The 21,322-nt window shown below is 41.0% G+C and overlaps 3 protein-coding genes across 13 annotated transcripts; 2 read left to right on the top strand and 1 right to left on the bottom strand.

Annotated features, from left to right (window-relative positions):
• The first annotated feature begins 385 nt into the window (after positions 1-385).
• LOC121885540 (syntaxin-2-like) lies at positions 386-5,407 on the top strand. 11 transcript variants are annotated; one of them, XM_042395086.1, is made up of 9 exons: positions 386-446; positions 992-1,063; positions 1,380-1,479; positions 1,918-1,992; positions 2,379-2,452; positions 2,684-2,792; positions 4,140-4,213; positions 4,363-4,500; positions 4,606-5,407. In XM_042395086.1, the coding sequence occupies exons 1-9, from the start codon at positions 441-443 to the stop codon at positions 4,810-4,812; spliced, it is 855 nt and encodes a 284-aa protein (XP_042251020.1). In that variant the 5' UTR covers positions 386-440; the 3' UTR covers positions 4,813-5,407. The 11 variants fall into 11 exon arrangements, with proteins under 11 accessions (XP_042251020.1, XP_042251021.1, XP_042251023.1 ...); XM_042395087.1 differs by having other exon boundaries at positions 426-446; positions 995-1,063; XM_042395089.1 differs by having other exon boundaries at positions 432-522.
• Positions 5,408-8,574: 3,167 nt separating this feature from the next.
• On the bottom strand, positions 8,575-10,957 carry pgam2 (phosphoglycerate mutase 2 (muscle)). Its single transcript, XM_042395388.1, has 3 exons — positions 10,444-10,957; positions 10,039-10,219; positions 8,575-9,071 (listed from the first exon to the last, which is right to left on the bottom strand). Exons 1-3 carry the CDS (start codon positions 10,858-10,860, stop codon positions 8,902-8,904), a joined length of 768 nt encoding a protein of 255 aa, XP_042251322.1. The 5' UTR covers positions 10,861-10,957; the 3' UTR covers positions 8,575-8,901.
• Positions 10,958-15,470: 4,513 nt separating this feature from the next.
• Positions 15,471-19,617, top strand: nefla (neurofilament light chain a). Its single transcript, XM_042394233.1, has 5 exons — positions 15,471-16,025; positions 16,431-17,664; positions 17,819-17,943; positions 18,458-18,879; positions 18,964-19,617. The coding sequence occupies exons 2-5, from the start codon at positions 16,624-16,626 to the stop codon at positions 19,344-19,346; spliced, it is 1,971 nt and encodes a 656-aa protein (XP_042250167.1). The 5' UTR covers positions 15,471-16,025; positions 16,431-16,623; the 3' UTR covers positions 19,347-19,617.
• Positions 19,618-21,322: the final 1,705 nt, after the last annotated feature.

Below are 21,322 nucleotides of genomic sequence, written 5' to 3'. Positions count from 1 at the left end.
AGTGTATTATAGCATATTGACATCACTGAACTATAAAAAAAAGTGTACATAGATATATAAAGGCGACTGTGTGTGTGTCTTCCTTTCCCAACTTTCCTGGTTTTCGCATAGATTAAGCATATCAAATAACCTGTTTAATCAGTTATTGATGTAATGTCTACCACATGGGTTCTTCCACATACTAGAGGTGCAGGACTCCAGGTAGTCTAAATTTGTCAAATCTGCAACGCTCAAAAAACTTTCAAACTGGATGAACGGTAAGTGAAATGTTGCATTAAAATAAATAGAAGACAACAACACAGACTATGAACCTGGGAAGAAAATACTCTAGTCTGACTGATAAAGGTATTGGTCAATATGAAGGTAGCCTATAGCGCCACCCTCGGAAAGGCTAATAATTACAACAACCCACATCCAATGAACAGACACGGGCAGACTACATGAAGGTAAACAAGTCTGAACAGCTTGGTATCGAACAGGTGTTCCAGTTGTTGTTGTTGCTCGTCTACCTGCAGCTTTAACGTAAGTGCCTCTAGTACACTTGGCTCTTTGTTTGCCCTTTTTTTGGCAGAGGCGCGCCTGCGTGCCCGCGCTCTTTATTGTACAGGTGTGCTCGGCTCAGCCCACACTACAGGTGGAGGTCGAGCCTGTTAACGTAAATAACGAAAGTTACAGAAATATCGAGGATGTAGGCCTACTTACTGTTATTTGAAGTTATAATCACCCGAGTGGCGGCTGTGTTGTATGTATGTAGTTAACAACAAGTGTTTCGAGTTATTAAGTTAATGTCGCCTGAGCAAAAGAAAATGGCTAATAGATCCAGCTAGTGTTGCATGTGGCAGCTGGAGCGTGTTGAAATTGATGTTCCATATAGTCGATATGAGTGTTGCAGTTGTTAAAACGTTCAAAGGACTGTTTATCTGGAGCAACAGTTGGCCTTTTAAGTAAGTATTCATATAAGTAGCTTATAATGAATTCCCTCTTTTAACAGCAGCAGCAGCAGAAGGATGACATGACTGATGCAGCAGAGAGCAAAGTCAACATGGAGGATTTTTTCAAAACGGTAATTTTCTCTCGGCTTGTCTCTGTTTTAGTGTTTTATTTCCAGAGGTCTAATGTACCTAAGTATGTGTGTGTGTGTTCCAGGTATTTCTCATGTTGTGGGGACGTAAATCTGTTTAAGATACACAGTCATGTCGTGTGGACTCGCCTCCCTTATGGGGACAAAAGGAAGTCTTGTAAATCATTAATTATGGTGGTTATGGTTAGAATAAGTCACCAGGAAATTAATGTAAGTCAATGTAATGTCATGTGAAGTGAAACATGACTGTGTGTGTGTGTGTGTGTGTGTGTGTGTGTGTGTGTGTGTGTGTGTGTAGGTGGGGGAGGTGAGAAGCCTCATTGAAAAAATTTCCTGTCAAGCAGAGGAGGTGGAGAGAATACATGGCGTCATCCTCTCTTCTTCAAACCAAGACAAGAGTAAGTACAGAGTCTTAAACACCTTCATCATGGTTAACAAGTGCAGATTTTATTGAAAGCTTCCCCACATGACCTCAACACATATTCAAATGACAGAAAAGTAGAACCTTGATTCCTTCACTGTTGTACTGATGCTTGCAGAGATCTATCTCCTCCTTCAGAGCACACAACACTGAAAAGACAAACAGAGCATCAAAAACAGCCTTTGACAAACACTCCTTGCCTGTTTATACAGCGGGGTAACAGGTGTTCCATAAATAGATTGGCTAGATGTTATACAGAGCCATATAAACATTATAAAACTAATTTAGCCACAAGATTTGAACGTGTGTGAACATACAGATATATTTACAGAATCAGCATGCACATAATATGCTTCTATATCTTATAGTATGTTGAAATCATTCCCTCAATGAAGTTACCTTGGTGTGTTGTTAGGATACAAAGACGAGCTGGAACTGCTGAACAATGAGGCCAAGAAGAATGCCAGCTTGGTCCAAGCCAAATTAAAAGGTGGGTGGAGAAAGGTTTTTTTTTTTTAATTTTTGCACAATATGCTAATGTATGTATTGATTTGCCTGGAATTAGTGCAGAGACATGGCTGTGTACCATCATTGTTTGAGATTATGAGGAGGAACCGTACAGCTGTACATCACACTTCCTCCAATTGTGGAACAGCATAGTTCATGACACAGAATTTGACTTGCAAATGGGAATAGGAAGGCTTCTCCACTCTTTCACTGATCATCAGTAAAAACACAGTGTCAGAATAACACAACGTTCACCCTATACTGTGAACTTTCTGCATAAGATTGTGAAGGGTGTCTTTGGGCTTTAATTAATGAGTTTTTGATCCTGTGTTTTTATTCATATTAGATGTGTCATATGTGTTATTTCAGCAATGCAGGATAACTCGCCTGTGGATGACAACTGCATAGGTGCCTCAGTGATCCAGCGTATTCAGAGGAACCAGGTCTGGCAGTACTTTTTTATTTCTTGTGATGGGTCATGCATACAGATGATCAAATTTTAATTTATAGTATCCTCTGGAAAACATTAAAGGAGTTATTTCAAAGGGGCTTCAAGCTTTACACACCTAACAGAATCGTTACTGACAATGGTCTGTATACAAAGGCTTGACGTTTAAATGGTCCCTTTGAATTGATGGCTCAATAATCTGATTTCATATTCCACCTTTCACCAGCACTCACACCTGACTCGGTGGTTTGCTGAAGTCATGAGGGGCTACCATAAGGCACAGATCTCCTTCAGAGATAAATGCAAAGCACAAATTCAGAGACAACTGGAGATTGGTGAGTAATGCCAAAACAAAATGCAACCAAAACATAAACAGATGTCCAATCCTCCCACTCTGTAGCCGCCATGCAAAATCCTTAAAAGTGAGTTTTTATATGTTCTCTTATATTCTCCTTTTTTTTTGCCTCTTTTGCTTTTATAAGTACAATCCCCTGCATTTAAAACAGTGCACATGGATTAAACCAACTCTCATTCATATTCAGAAGAGATAAATCCACACCTCTTACTCCATGTCCATGTTTCTTTTGAAAATCCAGCTGTGTTCACTTATTGAACTACTGAGGAAAGGTCCCTCCTGCTGGTGTGTTGTCAACGCTCAAGGTTAATTTTAACTTTATAAAATACAGGATCACACATTGAAATTCAGTTGAAGCCCCCACCACACTACACATATAGACAATATGCATGTGGGTATATATAATATAATATGATTTTTTTAAATATGTGCAAAATAAATGTAATATGCAAGTCAGTGCAAAAAAAGTAGTGCAATTAATGCAATGACCAAAATAACAGAATATGTCAGTGTAAATTTCACACATCTGGTGGAATATATAGAATAATTGCAGAGGATGCATTGGAGCAACGGATATTCTTATATCGCTTGCCAGATGGCAGCAGGGTATACATGCTCTGGCTGGGGTGGCCCTTGTTTTAGAGTCCTTTGGGCTCTGTGCAGGCACCTCATCATCCTCAGCAAACAGAATTCTGATGTAGGTGTCGTAATTTTCATGATGTGTGAGTGCTGAGTAAATCTGATGTGCAGGAAAAGCAGTTTTTCAGAGCGCTGCATAAGAATGGGGGTGAGTGCTACTGGCTGGTAGTCATTTAGACTGGACACTGCAGACTTTTTAGGTACAGGGGCAATGGTGGCTGTCTTGAAGCAGGTGGGAACACTCTCCTGTGACAGTGATTGGTTAAAAATGTCAGTAATGACATCAGCTAGCTGGTAGGCACGTCCTATTAGGCCTAGCAGCTTTACTCACATTTTACTCAGTATTTACTTCACTTTAATAGTTACAAAGTAGCGTTTCGCCTCACACAGGTGATGGTCTAAATCTGCAGTATACTTAAATTGATTATGGTTGAGAGAAAGTGACAAAGCAGTTGAGCAAAGATGTAAAATTACACCATCTAGGGGTGAACAGCCATTAATGTATGTTATTTCATGCTGTCTCTGCCCTGGCTGCACACTCCACAGCCTCCAGTTTGTTCATTTACAAAAACACTTAACAAAACACACAATTTGTTCTTTTTCTGTGATTTTTAAGCATGGACTAACCTGTACGCACTTTACAATCAACTGAAAATCACTTAATGAATCTAGTTTGTCTCTTGTTCAGTGGATAAAGTGACCACAGACGCAGAGTTGGAGGAGATGCTGAATTGTGACAATCTTGCCATTTTCATATCTGATGTAAGTTGGAATTTCTTTCAGCTTTGAGACATAAATATAGTGAATCATACCTACTATAGTTTTGTTTTTGTTATGGATCACTCAAACATGCAGGTAGAATGTAGTGCAGCTATTTAGATAATGATTTAAGAAAAAAAAGCTTTTTACAGATCAACGCTGATGCTCAGACTTCAAGCCGTGCTCTGAGTGAGATCGAGTGTCGTCATCAGGACATCATCTGCCTCGAGTCGAGCATCAAAGAGCTGCATGAGATTTTTGTTGACACCGCCATGCTGTTGGAGATTCAGGTAAGATGGCTGCCTCATTTGGAAATGTTTTATGGTGACACATATAAAGGAATATACTGATGTCATGAAACCTGACCGGTGTCAATCATGTTTTTCTTCTACCAGGGGGAGTTGATCAACAACATAGAAAAGAATGTGACGAGTGCTGCAGAGTATGTAGACATGTCCAAAGCAGAAACCAACAAAGCAGTCACGTACAAGAAAAACCCACACAAGATAGCATCTCTCCCGAGCTTCTTCAAACCCTTCAAGAGGCGAACAGCTGCTAAAACTGGTAGTGATCAAAACACCTCAGACTTAAACCATGACTGAGCTCCTGAAGCTGTTTTAACATCAACTGCACCAAACATTCTGATCAACATCAAAGCCAGATGGAAAAATACTTTTCATCTGATTTATGGCGCAGTGTCTGTCTGCCCCCTCAAATCCCATGTTTCTAAAAGGATAATGAGGAATGTGTTATTTTAACTTCAGTGATTTTGAATACAAATCTGCCATATCTTGCCAAGGACACAGCCACAAAAATGAATCATAATTTTAACTTATTTGTCATATGTTTACAGACTCTAAATCCTGAGACTTTAGGTTTCAGACATAGTTAAAACCACAAAATTGCTCCATTTACATTGCATTAATTAAATTGTTTAACACAAACTAACAGAATTGATTGTCACAATTAGCCAGTGTTCCCCTTGGTGGCCAGTAGGTGGCAGAACAACATTAGAAGTCTGAACCAAGGTCAGTTGTCCCTCATCTCTGCAGTCCTGCCGATCTGTTTATGGTGCTTTGTTGTCTGTGTGTGCTGTCTGTGTTTTTTTAATTCAATATAATATTGTCTAATACTGTAAAAGAACTGACTATAAACTGTAAGACTATGCCTACAGTGTCAATAAAAAATATTCACCTACTTATTAGTTTCCATGTTTTGTTCTTTTATGACATTGGGGCTGTGTGTTTTTTAATGTCAAAGTGAAAGTCTATCTCTACAGTGTTCTAAATGTATTACAAATATGAAATACAAAATATACATATTTTTCCATAAGTATTTAGTAGATGCACCTTTGGTAGTAATTATGAGGCTGTGTGGATGGGTCTCTACTCAGCTTTGCAAGTCTGTACACTATTTTTTCCCCCCACCTTCCTCTGTGCAAGGCTGCTCAACCTCTGTCAGGTTGCTTGAGGATTGTAAATGAGCAGGCTTTTTCAAGCCCAGCCACAAACATTTTCGATTGGATTGGCAGAAACCTTTCCTTCTCTCCCTCCAGGGTTTCCCTGTATATTTTACTGCATTTATTTGACCTTATATCCCCGCTAGCACACCCTGGCCTGCTGCAGCGAAACATCCACAGAGCATGATGCTGCCACCACCATGCTTTGCCTTGGGAATGGTACATTGATTGCTGTTTGCAACATTTAATCAGATGGTTAAAAAGCTCAGTTTAGTCTCAGCAGACCATCTACCCGCTGATTTTTTGAGCCTCTTCAGAGATTGCCTTCTGGCGAACTGTAGTAAAAATTGCATGAGTTTGAGTGGCTTTCTCTTCTCTACCACTCTCACATAAAGCTGCAAAACGTTTTTGTATCCTTTTCACTGAGTAGCTTGGACCTTTTCCTTTTTTTCACAGTGGTGACTCACCAAATGTTGGGCCTTCTAGATAAAAGTGTTTGTATTCTACAATCAATTGAAACCCCTCAACTTCATACAAGTGATTAACATTTAACTAATTGACTTCTAACACCAATTGGCTGCACCAGTGATGATTTATGTGTCCAATTAAAGGGGGTGAATGCTTATGCAAACTAGTATGTTGTATTTTAAATTGTTAATTCATTTAGGTCACTTTGATCTGTTTTAACTTTGACACTAAGGGGTTTTTTTCTGTTGATCAGAATCAAACAAACCACTTTAAATCAATTTAGATTCAGTGTTGTTAATAAAAGGTGGTGGGTCCATGTACAAAGTATAATTCATCTGAGATGTAGTTCATCTTGTACAGACAGGTGACAAAGGAAAAACCAACATAAAGTGTCTGAAAAGTCTGTTGGGCCACCACGTGCTGCCAGAACAGCTTCAATGCACCTTGGCATTGATTCTTCAAATCCCTGGAACTCCTCTGGAGGGATGAACACCATTCTTCTAAAAGATATTCCCTCATTTGGCGTTTTGATGATGGTGGTGGAGAGTGCTGTCTAACATGTTGATCCAAAATCTCCCAAAGGTGTTCAATTGGGTTGAGATCTGGTGACTGTGAAGGCCATAGCATATGATTCATATCATTTTCATACTCATCAAACCATTCAGTGACCCCTCGTGCCCTCTGGATGGGGGAGTTGTCATCCTGGAAGAGACCACTCCCATCAGGATAGAAATGTTTCATCATAGGATAAAGGTGATCACTCAGAACAACTTTGTATTGATTTGCAGTGACCCTTCCCTCTAAGGGGACAAGTGGAGCCAAACCATGCCAGCAAAATGCCCCCCACAGCATAACAGAGCCACCATATCCCCTCACTGTACAGGTCAAGCATTCAGGCCTGTACCATTCTCTTGGTGTAAGCCACACATGCACTCACACACTTGTCAAGAATATGGTGAAGGATGACTCATCTTACCATATCACTTTTTTCATCATCTCTGTAGACCAGTGCCTATGGTTATTGCACCACTGAACTCTCAAATGTGCATTCATATTTGAAATGAGGGGTTTACACACTGCTACCCTACTAATATCTCTCTCTATGTAATTGTCGACGGACTGTTCTTGCTGATGCAATCTGATACTGCATTGACATTCTCAGTCACCTGAGGAAGAGTTGCTCTTCTGTTTTTCCTTACATATCACACTAATGCACAAGCATCACGGTCATCAAATGTAGGCTGTCAACCACAATTTCCGATCCTATTTACTGATGTCTTTCCCATAGATCTAAATGCAGATGTCACTTTAGTCACTGTTCCTATTGAAACACTAGCCAGTTGACCAGTCGTGACTGAAGCTCCTGCCATCTTTGCCCCAACAATGAACCCTCTTTCAAAGTCACTTAGATCTTTTCCTCTTGCAATCTTGATACAAAACAGAATCAACTGGGTGTGCTCAGCATTGCTTGCACATACATGCTTGAGTGCGAATTGCTTAATTGTACCATGCAGTGCACCTGTGTGGAAGCATCTGCATTCATTATGTTTCTCCACTCATTTATTCAGGATTTTTCTTTAATTTGCCACCTGGCTAATGGGTGACAAATTAAAGGAAAAATGAGTTGTCTCTGGAACTCCATTGAGGAAATAAACAGTATTCTTCCAAAAGAAAAAAGAGAGTGATATTTTACATGTATGCCCACAATCTCCCTTTAGTGCTCATTTGGGTGGGGATCTGGTGACTGCTTATAATTCAAATAATTTTCATGCTCATCAAACCCCTCAGTGACCTGTAGATGGGGACATTATCCTCCTGGAAGAGATGGCTCCCATCAGGATTGGAATGCTTCATCATGGAATAAAGCTGATCACTCAAAATAACTTTGTATTGATTTACTGTGACCCTCTCTCAAAGGTGGCAAGTGGACCTGAACCATGCCAGGAAAATGTCGCCTGTTATCAAATCATATGCATTTGTTATGTTCCTCTACTCATTTATTGTCCTATAATTTGTCACCTGTTACTAAAACTCCTTTATGTATGACAGGTAACTGCTTAAACTGACTCTTCACCTGTGTGTTTCTCTGTGTGATCTGACTGTAGCAGAGAAAAGGCAGAAACTCTCAGATAAGCTCTTTCCTGCATCATGGGACTGCTGCCAGGATGAACCCACTGACATATCTCTCTGTCTCTCTCTTTCCTTCTCTCTCTCCCTCTCTCTGTCTCTCTCTCTCTCTCTTACTCTCTCTCCTCCCCCCTCCTCCTCTCTGTCTCCTGGATAAGATTTCACAGCACCTTTGCACTTTGCTGAAACCACTGATGTCTAAATGGGACAGTGAAGAAGAATAGGAGTACCAGATAAGGGTGACAATATAATATAAAGAAAGAGAAAGGGAAGAGAGACATGAGATGATAGAAACAGACACAGGCCTACATAAAAATATGGTTTCTTTATTGGTTGTGCCAGGGTGGTGGGACCCTCAAAATAGGGCTTGACCACAATTTAAAAGGGCTGAGTGGTGTGTGGACGTTGAAAATGTGGTGCCTGGCTGTCAGCTTGGATTGACAGGTCATCTCTGTCTGCCATTTAAGCAAACAGGAGGCTACTGTGGTGAAAATGGCCCATCTCCAATTGAACCATTAAACATTTCCCCAGTTGGAATGGACAACAAGGATGGAATAATGGTTAGGAGGAAAGGGTTGAAGGACAAAAGTGGGAAAAGTCTCTTTTTCTTCCTCCTCACGGAGCCTCCGGGGCAGGCTTACTTCTTGGCCTTGCCCTGGGCGGCCACAGCCTCCATGGCCTTCTTTACGGTTTCCGCATCACCGAGGAAAGCCATGGGCTTAACAGGCTTCAGGTTTGCGTCCAGCTCGTACACAATTGGGATTCCTGTGGGCAGGTTCAGCTCCATGATGGCTGCATCAGACATACCTAGAAAGACAAACAGGAACCAGACGGATTGACATGCAGATCAGCAGACAGAACAGAGGAAATGTAATTGATGTAATATGAAGCTGTCTGGAGGCAAAGCAGAAATGAAGGATAATGCTCCTGCATAATAAAAGTAGTCAACAGAGCAGATTTTCCTTATATCTGATTGTATTGTAAATTATTCTGATTACAGTAATTTCTAACTTAAACTTGTATCATTATTTATTACTTTTATTATATAAAAAACTTGAGTTGCTTCTTTTTTTCATCCGCAGCCTTAAAATCTGAGCTTCCTCGCTGACATTTTCTATTTGACCTTGAGCCTCTCTGGCTGTTTAACTACCTTATCCATGTCTGGCCACTCCTTGAGAAGGACAACCTTTCTACATAAAGGTCGTGACTGTAATGGGAACCAAGCTCATGACTCTCTCCCCTGTCCCTGAGCCCTAGTGCGAGAGTCCCTGCCTGCTATTTATATGCACTGTAATCCATGAGTGTGTGTGTTTGTGTGTGTGCGTGGGTCTCTCATAGGCTACTTTCAGGGACAAATTTCAGGCTAAAGACCAGTTAATTGGGGGCAGCTTTTCTAGTTGGGGACAAAAGCCATGTCCCCAATTGGGAAAAAGCTGATTTTTTGGTCAGTGGTTAAGGTTAGGGTCATGTTAAGGTTAGGATAAGGGTTAGAGTTAGGCCAGTAGTGATTATGGTTAGGGTTAGGTCTATGTAAGTCTATGTAATGTCCCCAAAAAGTGACAAATGTGTGTGTGTGTTGAGACAAGCCTGACTGTGATTATGCAATCAAAGCTACTCTCAAACCAAAATCTTTGGTTAAGTTGTTTTATCGTAAAACCATTTTTTGGTCCTTTATGGAGATTTTCTAATGTCAACGTTCACCTCTACCTATCACTCTCCTCTTAATTGTCTCTTTTTGTTAAAGCTTTCTATGCCTGCAAAGTGTAATGCTCACCCTCCAAATGCTTGACGATGCCACGGAGGCTGTTGCCGTGGGCGGCAATGATAACGTTCTTTCCAGCTTTGATCTCAGGAGCGATGACATCATTCCAGTAAGGCAGGGCACGGGCAATGGTGTCTTTCAGTGACTCACATGTAGGCAGCTCACCGGGCTTCAGGCCCTTGTAGCGCCGGGACTGGAGGTAGAATGAACAGTTAGAGGATAGTTTACTCCCACAACAATTGACAAAAGTTACATAACTGACTGATAAAACTACTGAGAAACCACTGGTGGTCCTCCAAATAAACACATACCAATAGTTGCTTAATGATTTCATATGATTTGTTTAAATTGTTGAAGTTGGTCTTTAGGGTTAAATTTATTAGTGAGAAACATGTGTCTTAATTTCAGTTGTCTCACCTCACTGATGACTTTGTGGTAAGCATGGTCCTTCTCCATGGGTGGAGGTGGGATGTCAAAGGAACGACGCCAGATCTTCACCTGCTCCTCACCGTGCTTCTCAGCTGTCTCAGCCTTGTTGAGACCAGTGAGGCCTCCATAGTGACGCTCATTCAGACGCCAGGTACGATGCACAGGCAGCCACATCTGGTCTGTGCCCTCCATGATGGTCCACAGGGTCTTGACAGCACGCTTCAGCACAGAGGTGTGGCACACATCAAACTTCATGCCTGCATCCTTGATAGCCTTGGCTCCACGCTTGGCCTCCTCCACACCCTTCTCACTGAGGTCGGCATCAAACCAGCCGCAGAAGCGGTTCTCCTGGTTCCAGGCGCTCTCACCATGGCGAACAATAACCAGACGATGAACACCGGCCATACTTGCAATGTTTCTCCTGAGTTTACCTTAAAGCAAACAAAGTACCCTCAGCCCTTCTAAGTTGTGCACACACACAGCCTGACCAACAGTGAGCCCGAGCCAGCATACAACAGTCTTTTTATAGCAGCCTGGATAGTGGCAGTGCATAGCAGACAGGCCTCTTTCATTTTCCACCTGTGAGAGGCATTCATACTCTGATAGACATACAGGCCCAGCCAATGAACCCAGACCTCTGCATGTGGTGGCTGGGAAGGCCAGAGGTCAGATATTAAGCCAAAATAGCAACATGACTTTTAAACTGAGAACTGTGGAACAAAAGTGTAAAGATCAGAGTTGGCTGCAGAGAGGAACCTCAGTCTGACATAAACAGTTTTGAGAAGAGTTCATACAGTATATTAATTAAATATTACATTTGTTCACACAGAATTTGTTATGTGGAATATCAATAACAACAAGGTCTACAGAGGTCCACTCAGTTTCCACAGTGAAAGGGTAATATGCACGGGCCGTGTGTTCCCCAAACACAGCTGAATGAACAGCTGCATACAGTATGTACTCATGCACCTTCTCTTACATAAAATAGCTGATAATGCAAGTAATACAAATTATGTAATCCTGCAACCAACTACCATATATGCTAAAACTATTACTTCTACTACTAATAGCAGGGGTGGAAAGTAACTTAGTACATTTACTCAAGTACTGTACTTAAGTACAATTTTGAGGTACTTGTACTTTACTAGTGTTACTTAGTATTTCCATGTTATGCTACTTTATACTTCCACTCCACTACATTTCTGAGGGAAATATTGTACTTTCTAGTTCACTATATTTATATGACAGCTTTAGTTACTTTTCAAATGACGATTTGACCAATTGGATAGTATAACAAGCTTTTAAAATAAAACACATTTTTTAAAGATGAAACCAGTGGTTTCCAACCTTTTTGACTTTTTACATCTCACAAAAAGCAGTGTGTAGTCGGGGTCACATTTCAGATGTCTATGAGTTTTTAACAGCTCCACTAAATACTGATTCTTCACATTAATATTCTCACATGGTTTAATTTCAATAAATGTTCAAATGATCCAATATTTCACCAAAAATCAAAGATAAGAAAAAAAAAAGTCTAAAAACCAGGAGTATAAGGACTCTGTTTTTTCTTCTTTCCTCTCCCATTAATTATCTCAAGACCCCTCAGATTTATCTGGTGACCCTTTGGAAGGGCCTGACCCCTAGGTTGGGAACCACTGGACTAAACTAGCTAACTGTATATAAAGTAGTTTTAACTAGCTCCACCTCCAGCAGCAACAGTAACATGCTGCTTATACACTGATGCTTCAGTATTAATAATCTAATGATGTCATATATAAATACATTTTTCTGTCAATACTTATGTTCTTTTACTTAAGTAGGATTTTTCATGCAGGACTTTTACTTATAATGGAGTATTTTTACATTGCTGTATTGGTACTTTTACTTAACTGGGCCCTGGTTCCCAACATTAGTAGTGTTTTGTGTATTAAATCACCAATTTCAGTCCAATGTCTCTGTTAATGTATCAGTCATGTTACACAAACAATAGAATATGAGTTTCAGTGGAGTAATTTGTCTTTCACAGTGTTATATTTTGTTGAAGGGCTCTAGTCCTGCTATGATGTTTCTTTTTTTTTTTTTTTAGAGTTTTGTGATAGGGCAGATGTCTGCTTAATCAGTGATAGTGACAACAGGTGTGCATCATTAACTCCACTAAGCAGTGTGTCACTTGACTCTGTCAAATTGAGGTAGGAAGGATATAACTGCTCTGTAGTAAATGACATTCTCTATAATGTGGTGCACTCATGGATGTGCGTGTGTGACCACAGAAAGTTGTGATTGTCAGCAGTAACAGAGAAATTCTACATCAGTGATGTTCTATATGCTTTGAAAGCATTGTAAGTCTAGCTCACCCTATGGTAACCTGAGTACGTTTTGGTTAGAGATTGAGAAGGTAAAAGGTCAGGTAAAAGGAGTAGGGAAGAGAGTAGGTGGCAGCTCGCTGTGAGGCTGCAGATTTTATTTGTTCGTTTTGCCTCAGCTTTAGTTATTTTTGTTGAAAATCCCGGGATTCATTTTTGTCTTGCCATTTTTGTTAATAAGCATCACTTTTTAAAAAAAATACTCCTGCCTGCTGACCTGCTTCATTAACACCCCTATAAAAGTTTCCAGTGCCAAACAACCTCATCTGCCCTTTATATCAGGTGGTGGCACTATAAGGGTAAAGACAGAAATAGCATAATGCATAAAAGAAGCGTACAAAGATTTGTTAGTTTAAAAAATCAAAATAAATAATATTGAAAAACAGCATATCTTATCAAATAATGATAAACTCTCTATGTTAAATCTTCAACAGGCAGAGGGCTTTATAAAGAGTGTCATTTCTGTCCATCACCTCTAGGAGTTGCTCTTGTATCATTTACACGAATTATTACATGTAAAAGCACCATGCAGCATGTTACACTGTATCAGGTTAGACTGAGGAAGCTTTGCATCTCATAAAAGGTGTATTTTAGTCATGTGATGTCATTAGTCTTAGGAGTTGTACATGTAGTATAAGCATGGGGCTGACTGCAAACCAAAAGATCAAGTGTATTATATTTAATGGTTAAAGTATTAAAATGTTGCATGTTTAGTTGTGAAATGCCTACTATGGAAAATATTGTATACCACTGAGATTAAAAAAAATAAATCAAAGCTAAATATTGTGCAGTATCCCTGATGAAACTGAATGTTGGGAAGCAGAAATGCTCTGAAACTTACAGGATTTACAGATAAAAGTGCTGACTAAGCCTGGAAACTAAGCCACAGAGCCAAAGCTGAGCTGTCATCTACAGTCAATGTCTCCTTTCCAAATGAAATTACGATCTATATATAGACAAAAGAAAAATACAATAATCCAAAAATATATTAATGGAACTCCAGGCATGATGCCAACCTGCATCATGTGTTCATGAAAAGGGGTTTGGTTATTGTATTGAATCAAACAGGAACTAACAATGATGATGGTGCAGGAAAAACACTGGATGAGAATGGTGAATAGTGATGGTTAACTGATGTTAATGAAATTAAAATGAAGATGCAGTTTTTAATGCCAAAATAATGAAGAAATAATACCCAGCTCTGCAGTTCTGTGGAGTGTTTTGGTTTACAGCACATTTGTTGTTTTTGTCCGGACTCACCTCACCATTTACAGCAAAAAAAACAGCTGTGCACCACCTGCCAAGCACCAAACAGCAGATAAAGTTACAGAATTGCTGTTGAACATGCTATGGTTGAACATCTAACAGCAAAACAGCAAAAGATATTTTTTCAGTAGTTGACGGAAACCAAGACAGAGCTAAAATGAAGAGTGAATATTGGACTAGTGTTCCAGATACACAAATCATAGTCAGTGCTGTATTTTTTTCTGCATTTGGTGGATGTGAAAATACAGTTTTTTACAGTGCTGGCTGTGTATCTGTCAGCTTGTGCCTTTAAAGAGATGATAAATACAACTCAGAAAGCAAGATATTCAACTTAATACCAACTATGCACCAGTTCCAGTGAATCAATGATCCTCTACATCATTAATTTTAAATTAACATTGTAACTGCCGACATGTAAGCTTAAAGTGGCACTTAGGGTTTTATTGTCCTGTGGTCAGACTTGGCTTATCTGTGCTGAGGCATGTAACAGGTGCTGTGTCTGCTTGTACATACACAACAGTAAAAGAACATTTGTTGGAATATGGATGCTGTCCACTACAAGGTTACTGTTTTTGTCAGTTGCGTGATGCTGGGAATGTTACCAGTAATAATTTGGTACTTAGGCTAAAGCTGAGCTTTTATAGTAGCATCACAGATAGAAAAACAGGAAAAAGCAGCACCATAAATGAGTTAATTTGTTTGGGAAGAGAAGTCAATGGTCTATTCTGTTTCATTTCCTTAGTTCTTGTAAATGTCTGCCATAAATCATGCTGGTGTGGATTGCTGTAAGGGTGAGAAAAAGTGTACACAGGGGAGTTCGTGTGATTACAACTGTTACGATGACTCAGCCTGCAGCAGAGTCCGTGCAGCTCCCACTGCCTGCCTCACTTCTGTTTGGAAGCAGCATTGTTTGTAAGTACTGCATACCTTGCACCCCACACACACATACACACACGCAGATATTGCTGCAAAGCACCGCAATACATTTCATTTATGCATGCAGCTTGAAAGCAAGATGAATTTCCCAATATAAACGTTCACTGAGCCACTGCATACCTGCACATATACACACCCTCACCAGTCACACAGGAAAAGAAAATGCATGTCAGCAACTGGGTGTAATTGACCTGCCAAGAGTGTCTGTGCTGCAGATGAGAGGGACTGTTTGTCTTTTTAAGCATTTAAAGTACAAGCCTACAAAAGGCAAATCAGCTCCTCTGTCACTGATAAAAATATGTACTTTAGTTAAGAATATGTTTTTTGAACAAATTAAAAGTATAATATGAACATCTCATATTCTGATGAGGGATCATAATGCTTGCTTCCTCTCACCTCAAATAATGATGGCAATATTATATACCTTCATTTACTAAACACTGTAAACGTCACTGGCAAGTGATACCAGCACAGACATCGCAATTCTATCTTTACAAATTTAATCACAAATAAAAAGCTGACACAAAACTACAGCCAGATTCAACACATGTACAAACCAGCCATTTTTTGTTTCACCCTATATAGCTGAGCTCAGATGATATATGACCCAGTTTTACATAAAGTCCTTTTGCGCAGACAGAAAAAGAAAAGACAAATTAGAGAATTTATAGTAACATTATTAACAAAAAGAAAAAAACTGAGCTTGCATATATACACTACTAATTAACCAATTGCATAGTAAACAGCTGAACTTATTGATGGACCAAGAAATTTGAAAAATGCATTCATCATATTTCCACTAATTGTTGTTATTGAAATTGTATGTCTTCACCATGTGACCCTTTTACCTTTCGTTTGGGTTGAAATGTATCAGTAGAGGTCTTTTGAGGTCATTGCTGCAGTTCTGCTCTCCACCAGAGGGAGAGATGCTGTGTCACGGCTGTTAAATCAGGACACCCCCCCTCCCCCCTATCCTGCAGTGACAATAGCACGGCTTACATCCAAGTATGTTTAAACCATGTTTTTGCTCTCTATAATATATATTGAACTCCTAACAAAATTTATCATGCTTTATCATGGTCAAGGTCCAGGTGCAGGTTCTATTTTAAAGCTGATAATGTGCTAGATGTCTTGTTTTGTATGTATTAATTATTTTGTTGCAGTGCAGGGCACACAGTGATGAACATGTTTTATAGCAAGTGATTTTATAAAAAAAAACATGGCTTGGTTGAACTCTTTTATCCATCCATCCATGGCAAAGTCAAAACCAGTCAAATAGATGCATTTAGCCTTATAACATGTAGTTTTGCAACCTCTTCTCCCCTGTCTTTTCTTCTCTCTATCTTGAACTCATTTTCTTCTCATACTTATTCCCATGGTTCCTCTCTGTTATATTTCTTGCCAATGCAGTGTAAGCCTATCGAGCCTGCATTGTCAGAGTTTGGGGAAAGCGCTTGCGTCAGAGATCACTGTCCTGCTATAAAAGCACAGGCTGCTGCAGCAGCAAGCAGTCGAGGCTTAAACCTGAGCCCTGCATACACCTCCACACACACACATACACAAAGAGGAGAGGGAGAGCAGCCTATCCTCCCAGCACTCAGCCATGAGTAGCATCGGATATGACCCATACTACTCCACCTCGTCGTACAGACGCTGGTATGTCGAGGCTCCCCCTCGTGTGGTGACCAGAGGGAGGACCCATTCCGTCTACTCCTCCCATGCTTCCCCGCTGTCCTCCTCTCGTCTGCAGTACTCCACTCCCGGCCGAGTGCTGCTCTCCTCCTCCTCAACAGCCCACTCCCTGGAGCTGGAGCTCAGCCAGGCGGCCCAGATCAGCTCCGATTTCCGCACCATACGCACCCAAGAGCGCTCCCAGCTGCAGGACCTCAATGACCGCTTTGCTGGCTTTATAGAACGAGTGCGTGACCTAGAGCAGCAGAACCGTGCACTGGAGGCAGAACTACTGCTGCTGAGGCAGAGGCACACTGAGCCGTCCCGCCTGAGAGCCCTGTACGAGCAAGAGGCCCGCTCCCTGAGAGCTGCTGTGGATGAGGCCAGAGCCGAACAGCAGGCTGTCCTGGGACAGAGAGAGCGACTGGAACAAACCCTGAGTGCCTTGCAGGGTCGATATGAGGAGGAAGTGCTGGCTCGTGAGGAGGCTGAGAGCAGGCTGATGGAGGCCCGTCGTGAGGCTGACCAGGCCGCCTTAGCTAAGGCCGAGCTGGAGAAGAGTGTGGAAACCTTGCTTGAGGAGCTGGCCTTCCTCAAGAGGATTCACGAGGGCGAAGTGGCCGAGCTTCAGGCCCAAGTTCAGCTGGGTGTCCAGGTGGCCGTAGAGTCCGAGGCTGCCACTCCGGACCTCTCTGGGGCTCTCAGGGATATCCGGTCCCAGTATGAGAGGCTGGCAGCAAGGAACATGCAGGCAGCTGAAGAGTGGTTCAGAGGGAAAGTGGGTTCTATGACTGAAACCGTGGCCCAGCACACCGACGCAGTGAGGAGCTCAAAGGACGAAGCAGGAGAGTACCGACGCCAGCTCCAGACCCGCCTGCTGGAGATTGATGCATGCAGAGGCCTTAATGAGTCCCTGGAGAAACAGCTGCATGAGATGGAGGAGAAGCAGAGTGCAGAGATAGCCGCTATGCAGGTGAGCAGTGGTTCAGATCATTTGATTTTTAGGATTAGCATGTAAATTTCGGGATAGTAAAGCTTTTCATGTCATCGTGTTGAATGTTATATACTGTTACAATGATGTGTCTTTGTGATTTATAAAAGATTCTTGACTTTGTCTTTCTATTTAGGACACAATTGGAGAGTTGGAGGGTGAGCTGAGGGGCACCAAACAGGAAATGGCACGCTACCTGAAGGAGTACCAGGACCTTCTGAACGTCAAGATGGCTCTGGATATCGAGATTGCTGCATACAGGTGAGTGGCAACAAGAGGGAGGCTGAGAAATCAAAAGACAGCTCTGGTTAGTTGTGATTTTATTAGCATATTAAAGCAGTACATAAATACTTAATTTCTAAAATACAGGTTTGAATAGGTTTAAAAGTAATTCACATGGTTATTTCAGTTGAAAATATTTGTTAGGAGATAAAATTATAAAGTGCATTACTATTTCTCATCTTTCTCTTTATGTGGATATATCTGCAAAATGTATGGCAAAACTTTATGTGAGATTGTTTTTGATGCATGAAAAGGCTGTTAGGATAGTTTAAGTATGTATCAAAAAAGAGCAGGATCTAGCCTCATTTGGCCACTTTTATATTCAACACATTCTTGCATAAAGCCATCATTAGAGCCTAATTGGAATACATGTGCTTCCCTTTCGTGAGTGTAAATAAATGAAAGCTGATTGACAATTTTAAAAACTATGCTTTTAAAAAGAGTTTCCATCTACTGCATGACTCATCACCTGTCTTCTGCTCAACCTGTGCAGGAAGCTCTTGGAAGGGGAGGAGTCTCGCTTCAATGTGGGAATGGGTGGGGGAGTGTCCTCTCTCTATAGCCACAGTTTGTCAGCGCCCTCCTTCGCCCGGCCCGTCCTCTCCAGCCTGAGCTCCGGTGCCTCCTACCTGATGACATCACGCCTCCTCAGCTCCAGCGTCAGCACCACCGAGGGGATCATCTCTGCCAGCCACGCCCAGCAAGCAGAGGCCACTCCATCCAAGGAAGAGGAGGAGAAAGAGGAGGAGGAGGTGAAGGAGGAAGAGGAAGAGGAGAAGGAAGAAGAGGCAGGAGAGGAGACGGAGGAGAAGAAGGAGGAGGAGGAGGAAGAAGAGGAAGAGGGAGATAAAGAGAAAGAAGATGAAGAGGAGGCTAAGGAAGGAGATGAAGAGGCTAAGGAGGGAGAAGAAGAGGGTTAGTGCATCTTTTTTTATTTTATTCCGTAAGTATTCAGGTCATAATGACTGATAATAATAAAAATTCCATCTATTGATACAGGAGGTGATGAAGAGGAGCAAAAGGAAGAGGTGACAGAAGCAGCTGAAGATGAGGGGGAGAAAGAAGACAAAGAAGAAGGAGAAGAGACTGAAGTGAAAGAAGAAGAAGCACAAGAGGAGGAGAAAACAGAAGAGGCTGATGACAAAGACGAGGACGCCAAGGAGGAAGAAGAAAAAAAAGAGGAGGAAGAAGAAAAGAAGAGTGACGAGACAGACGATAAAACCGATGCCAAGGAAGAAGACAAAGCTGACGACAAAGATGACAAAGCCGCTCCAAAAACAGATGACAAAGCTGACGCCAAAAAGGAGAAAGATGAAGGAAAAGCAGCCAAAGCTGAAGCTGCAGAAGAAAAGACCAAAGAAGACACAAAGGATAAAAAGTAAGCCAGTAGCCTCAGCAAACCAGTCAAGACTGTCCACATACAAACCTCAACCCAGTAACCAGTAGAGGCATCAGCGCAATCCTCTCGAATCTGCTTGTTGACATGGTGCTCAATGAAAACAGTCCAATAGCCAATTACAGCAACAAATCAAGGTTAACTGCTTGCTTGCCAATATCCAGAGTAGTCCATAAAGGTTTGGTGCTTCCTTCTTGAATGTATTATGTGTAATTGCTCAATGCAAAAATGAATGTGTGAGTGTCTGGTGGCTAAATAAAGACTCCTTAAAACCATGTTGGTCGTTTGTTTTGAGTTTGTGAAACCATAAAAAAGTGCTGATGTAACTTGATCCCTAAGATGAAGACCACAGATTCACAGCAGTAGTCTTTAGGATTTGCATGTCTGACTAATAATAACTCCACTTGATTCTCAGTCAACCTGTCACAACTACAATCCTCTCAGATCATTAATATCCTGCTAGCTCAGTATTTATTGTGTAGCCTATCACATTATAAGCCCTGCTGTCTTTCAAGATTTATTTTACAGCATTTAAAGTGAGAATATATTGGCTTTGAAAGAAAACAAACAAATTCCTAGCAATAAAATGCACCCTTACACAGTTTAATAGGCTGGTTGTCCTTAATTGGTCTGGCACAACCTGCAGCTGGTGGGTAATGTGAGGAAATGAACTATTACACTATGTTTTAGCATGTTACAATGGTTTTATCACAAAAGTGAAACAAGAATTAAACACTCTGAACCTCACCAGGGGACATATTTGTTGTTTACTGCCAATTCCACTCTCTCTGGGACGATAGCTTAACTGACTCAAAAAAAAATTGGAGAATGAGGGGAAATTAAATGTGTTATACTGTACTTCCGGCTAATGACCACAGTGGCCACTGTTCAGCAAACGTTAGGCCTCGATTAAAACTTTATTGGTCACTTTATATTAAAGTGTGCATGTGTAAAATTAGCTAAATTGCCACAGGTGGCAATTACAGGATAATGTAAACTTGACCCTGAGACCTGAGTATAGCACAAGTAAACAAGAGTCATGAAGTCAGTGAAATGACTCAGTAACATCAGTTACATGACAAAATGTATGTAGATGAAATGAATGTATGTATGTATGTTTGCTAACATTAACCACCATAAGCCACACATGTCACTGTAGCAGCAAAGCTCCTGAATATTGAATTGAGCAATTAGTGCGGTTTACTGCTTATGAATTTAAGAGGAAGAAAAGAGTTTTCTTCTTTCAAGAGTTACACAGTCTCACTTTAAGAGTACCATGAAGGATGAGGGAAAGGTGGAACAGAGAACAGCCCAAGAAGCTTCCACAATCCTCCAGGTGTGCTTGATTAAGACCATAAAACAAGTACGAGAAGTCAAACCAGCAACCTTTTGGGTATCAGGAGGCCAAGCTCACATAAAAATAGCTTCTGCTTAGGTTTTAATGTACCAAAACTGAGGCAAAATGAAAGATAAAGGCTTACATTCTCACACAGAGTAGCTACAAGTATGCCATTAGAAACTGTAGTTGCTTGCATGCTTTTACTGACAAACGCCTGTAATAGAAATGATGAGGATCACTCCAATGTGAACGTGTCTCCTGTTTTTCATTATTCCATGTGAAACCAGCTCCCACTGAAACTAATTGGGCGATATCCTGATATTGAGTGATCTTTAACATATTGATTTTGCTAATGACCTTCATTTTTAGATGAAGAAACAACAACACATTACTACTTTGACAGAGAAACCAGGAGTTAAAGTTTACATTTTGTTTCACAGCCTGTAATCTCTACTAATGTAATAAGAAGCCATCCACACACAAATTCACACTGATGCACATTATCCTCTGACACCTGACATCACCCAGCAGCTGCTCTATTATTTTACTCCCTTGAGTAGGCATTAACTGTGAGCAGTCAGCAGCAGCCTCTCTTTATCAGGTATGAAACAAATAGTCCTCAT

This window comes from Thunnus maccoyii, chromosome 19 (assembly GCF_910596095.1).
Source record: "Thunnus maccoyii chromosome 19, fThuMac1.1, whole genome shotgun sequence".
NCBI lineage: Eukaryota > Metazoa > Chordata > Actinopteri > Scombriformes > Scombridae > Thunnus > Thunnus maccoyii.
Note: the sequence above shows the minus strand (reverse complement) of the source record. Positions and strands in the feature narration are given on the sequence as shown.

What these genes read in the sequence shown, in the direction of transcription:
- nefla (XM_042394233.1), top strand. Translation starts at nt 16,624, where the DNA reads ATGAGTAGCATCGGATATGACCCATACTACTCCACCTCGTCGTACAGA. An exon ending in ATCGAGATTGCTGCATACAG is followed by an intron (nt 17,944 to 18,457) that starts GTGAGTGGCAAC and finishes CAACCTGTGCAG; the next exon opens with GAAGCTCTTGGAAGGGGAGG. An exon ending in TAAGGAGGGAGAAGAAGAGG is followed by an intron (nt 18,880 to 18,963) that starts GTTAGTGCATCT and finishes CTATTGATACAG; the next exon opens with GAGGTGATGAAGAGGAGCAA.
- LOC121885540 (XM_042395086.1), top strand. An exon ending in AGCGTATTCAGAGGAACCAG is followed by an intron (nt 2,453 to 2,683) that starts GTCTGGCAGTAC and finishes ACCTTTCACCAG; the next exon opens with CACTCACACCTGACTCGGTG. An exon ending in TTGCCATTTTCATATCTGAT is followed by an intron (nt 4,214 to 4,362) that starts GTAAGTTGGAAT and finishes AGCTTTTTACAG; the next exon opens with ATCAACGCTGATGCTCAGAC.
- pgam2 (XM_042395388.1), bottom strand. Translation starts at nt 10,860, where the DNA reads ATGGCCGGTGTTCATCGTCTGGTTATTGTTCGCCATGGTGAGAGCGCC. An exon ending in ACCACAAAGTCATCAGTGAG is followed by an intron (nt 10,220 to 10,443) that starts GTGAGACAACTG and finishes TTCTACCTCCAG; the next exon opens with TCCCGGCGCTACAAGGGCCT. An exon ending in CATCGTCAAGCATTTGGAGG is followed by an intron (nt 9,072 to 10,038) that starts GTGAGCATTACA and finishes TTGTCTTTCTAG; the next exon opens with GTATGTCTGATGCAGCCATC.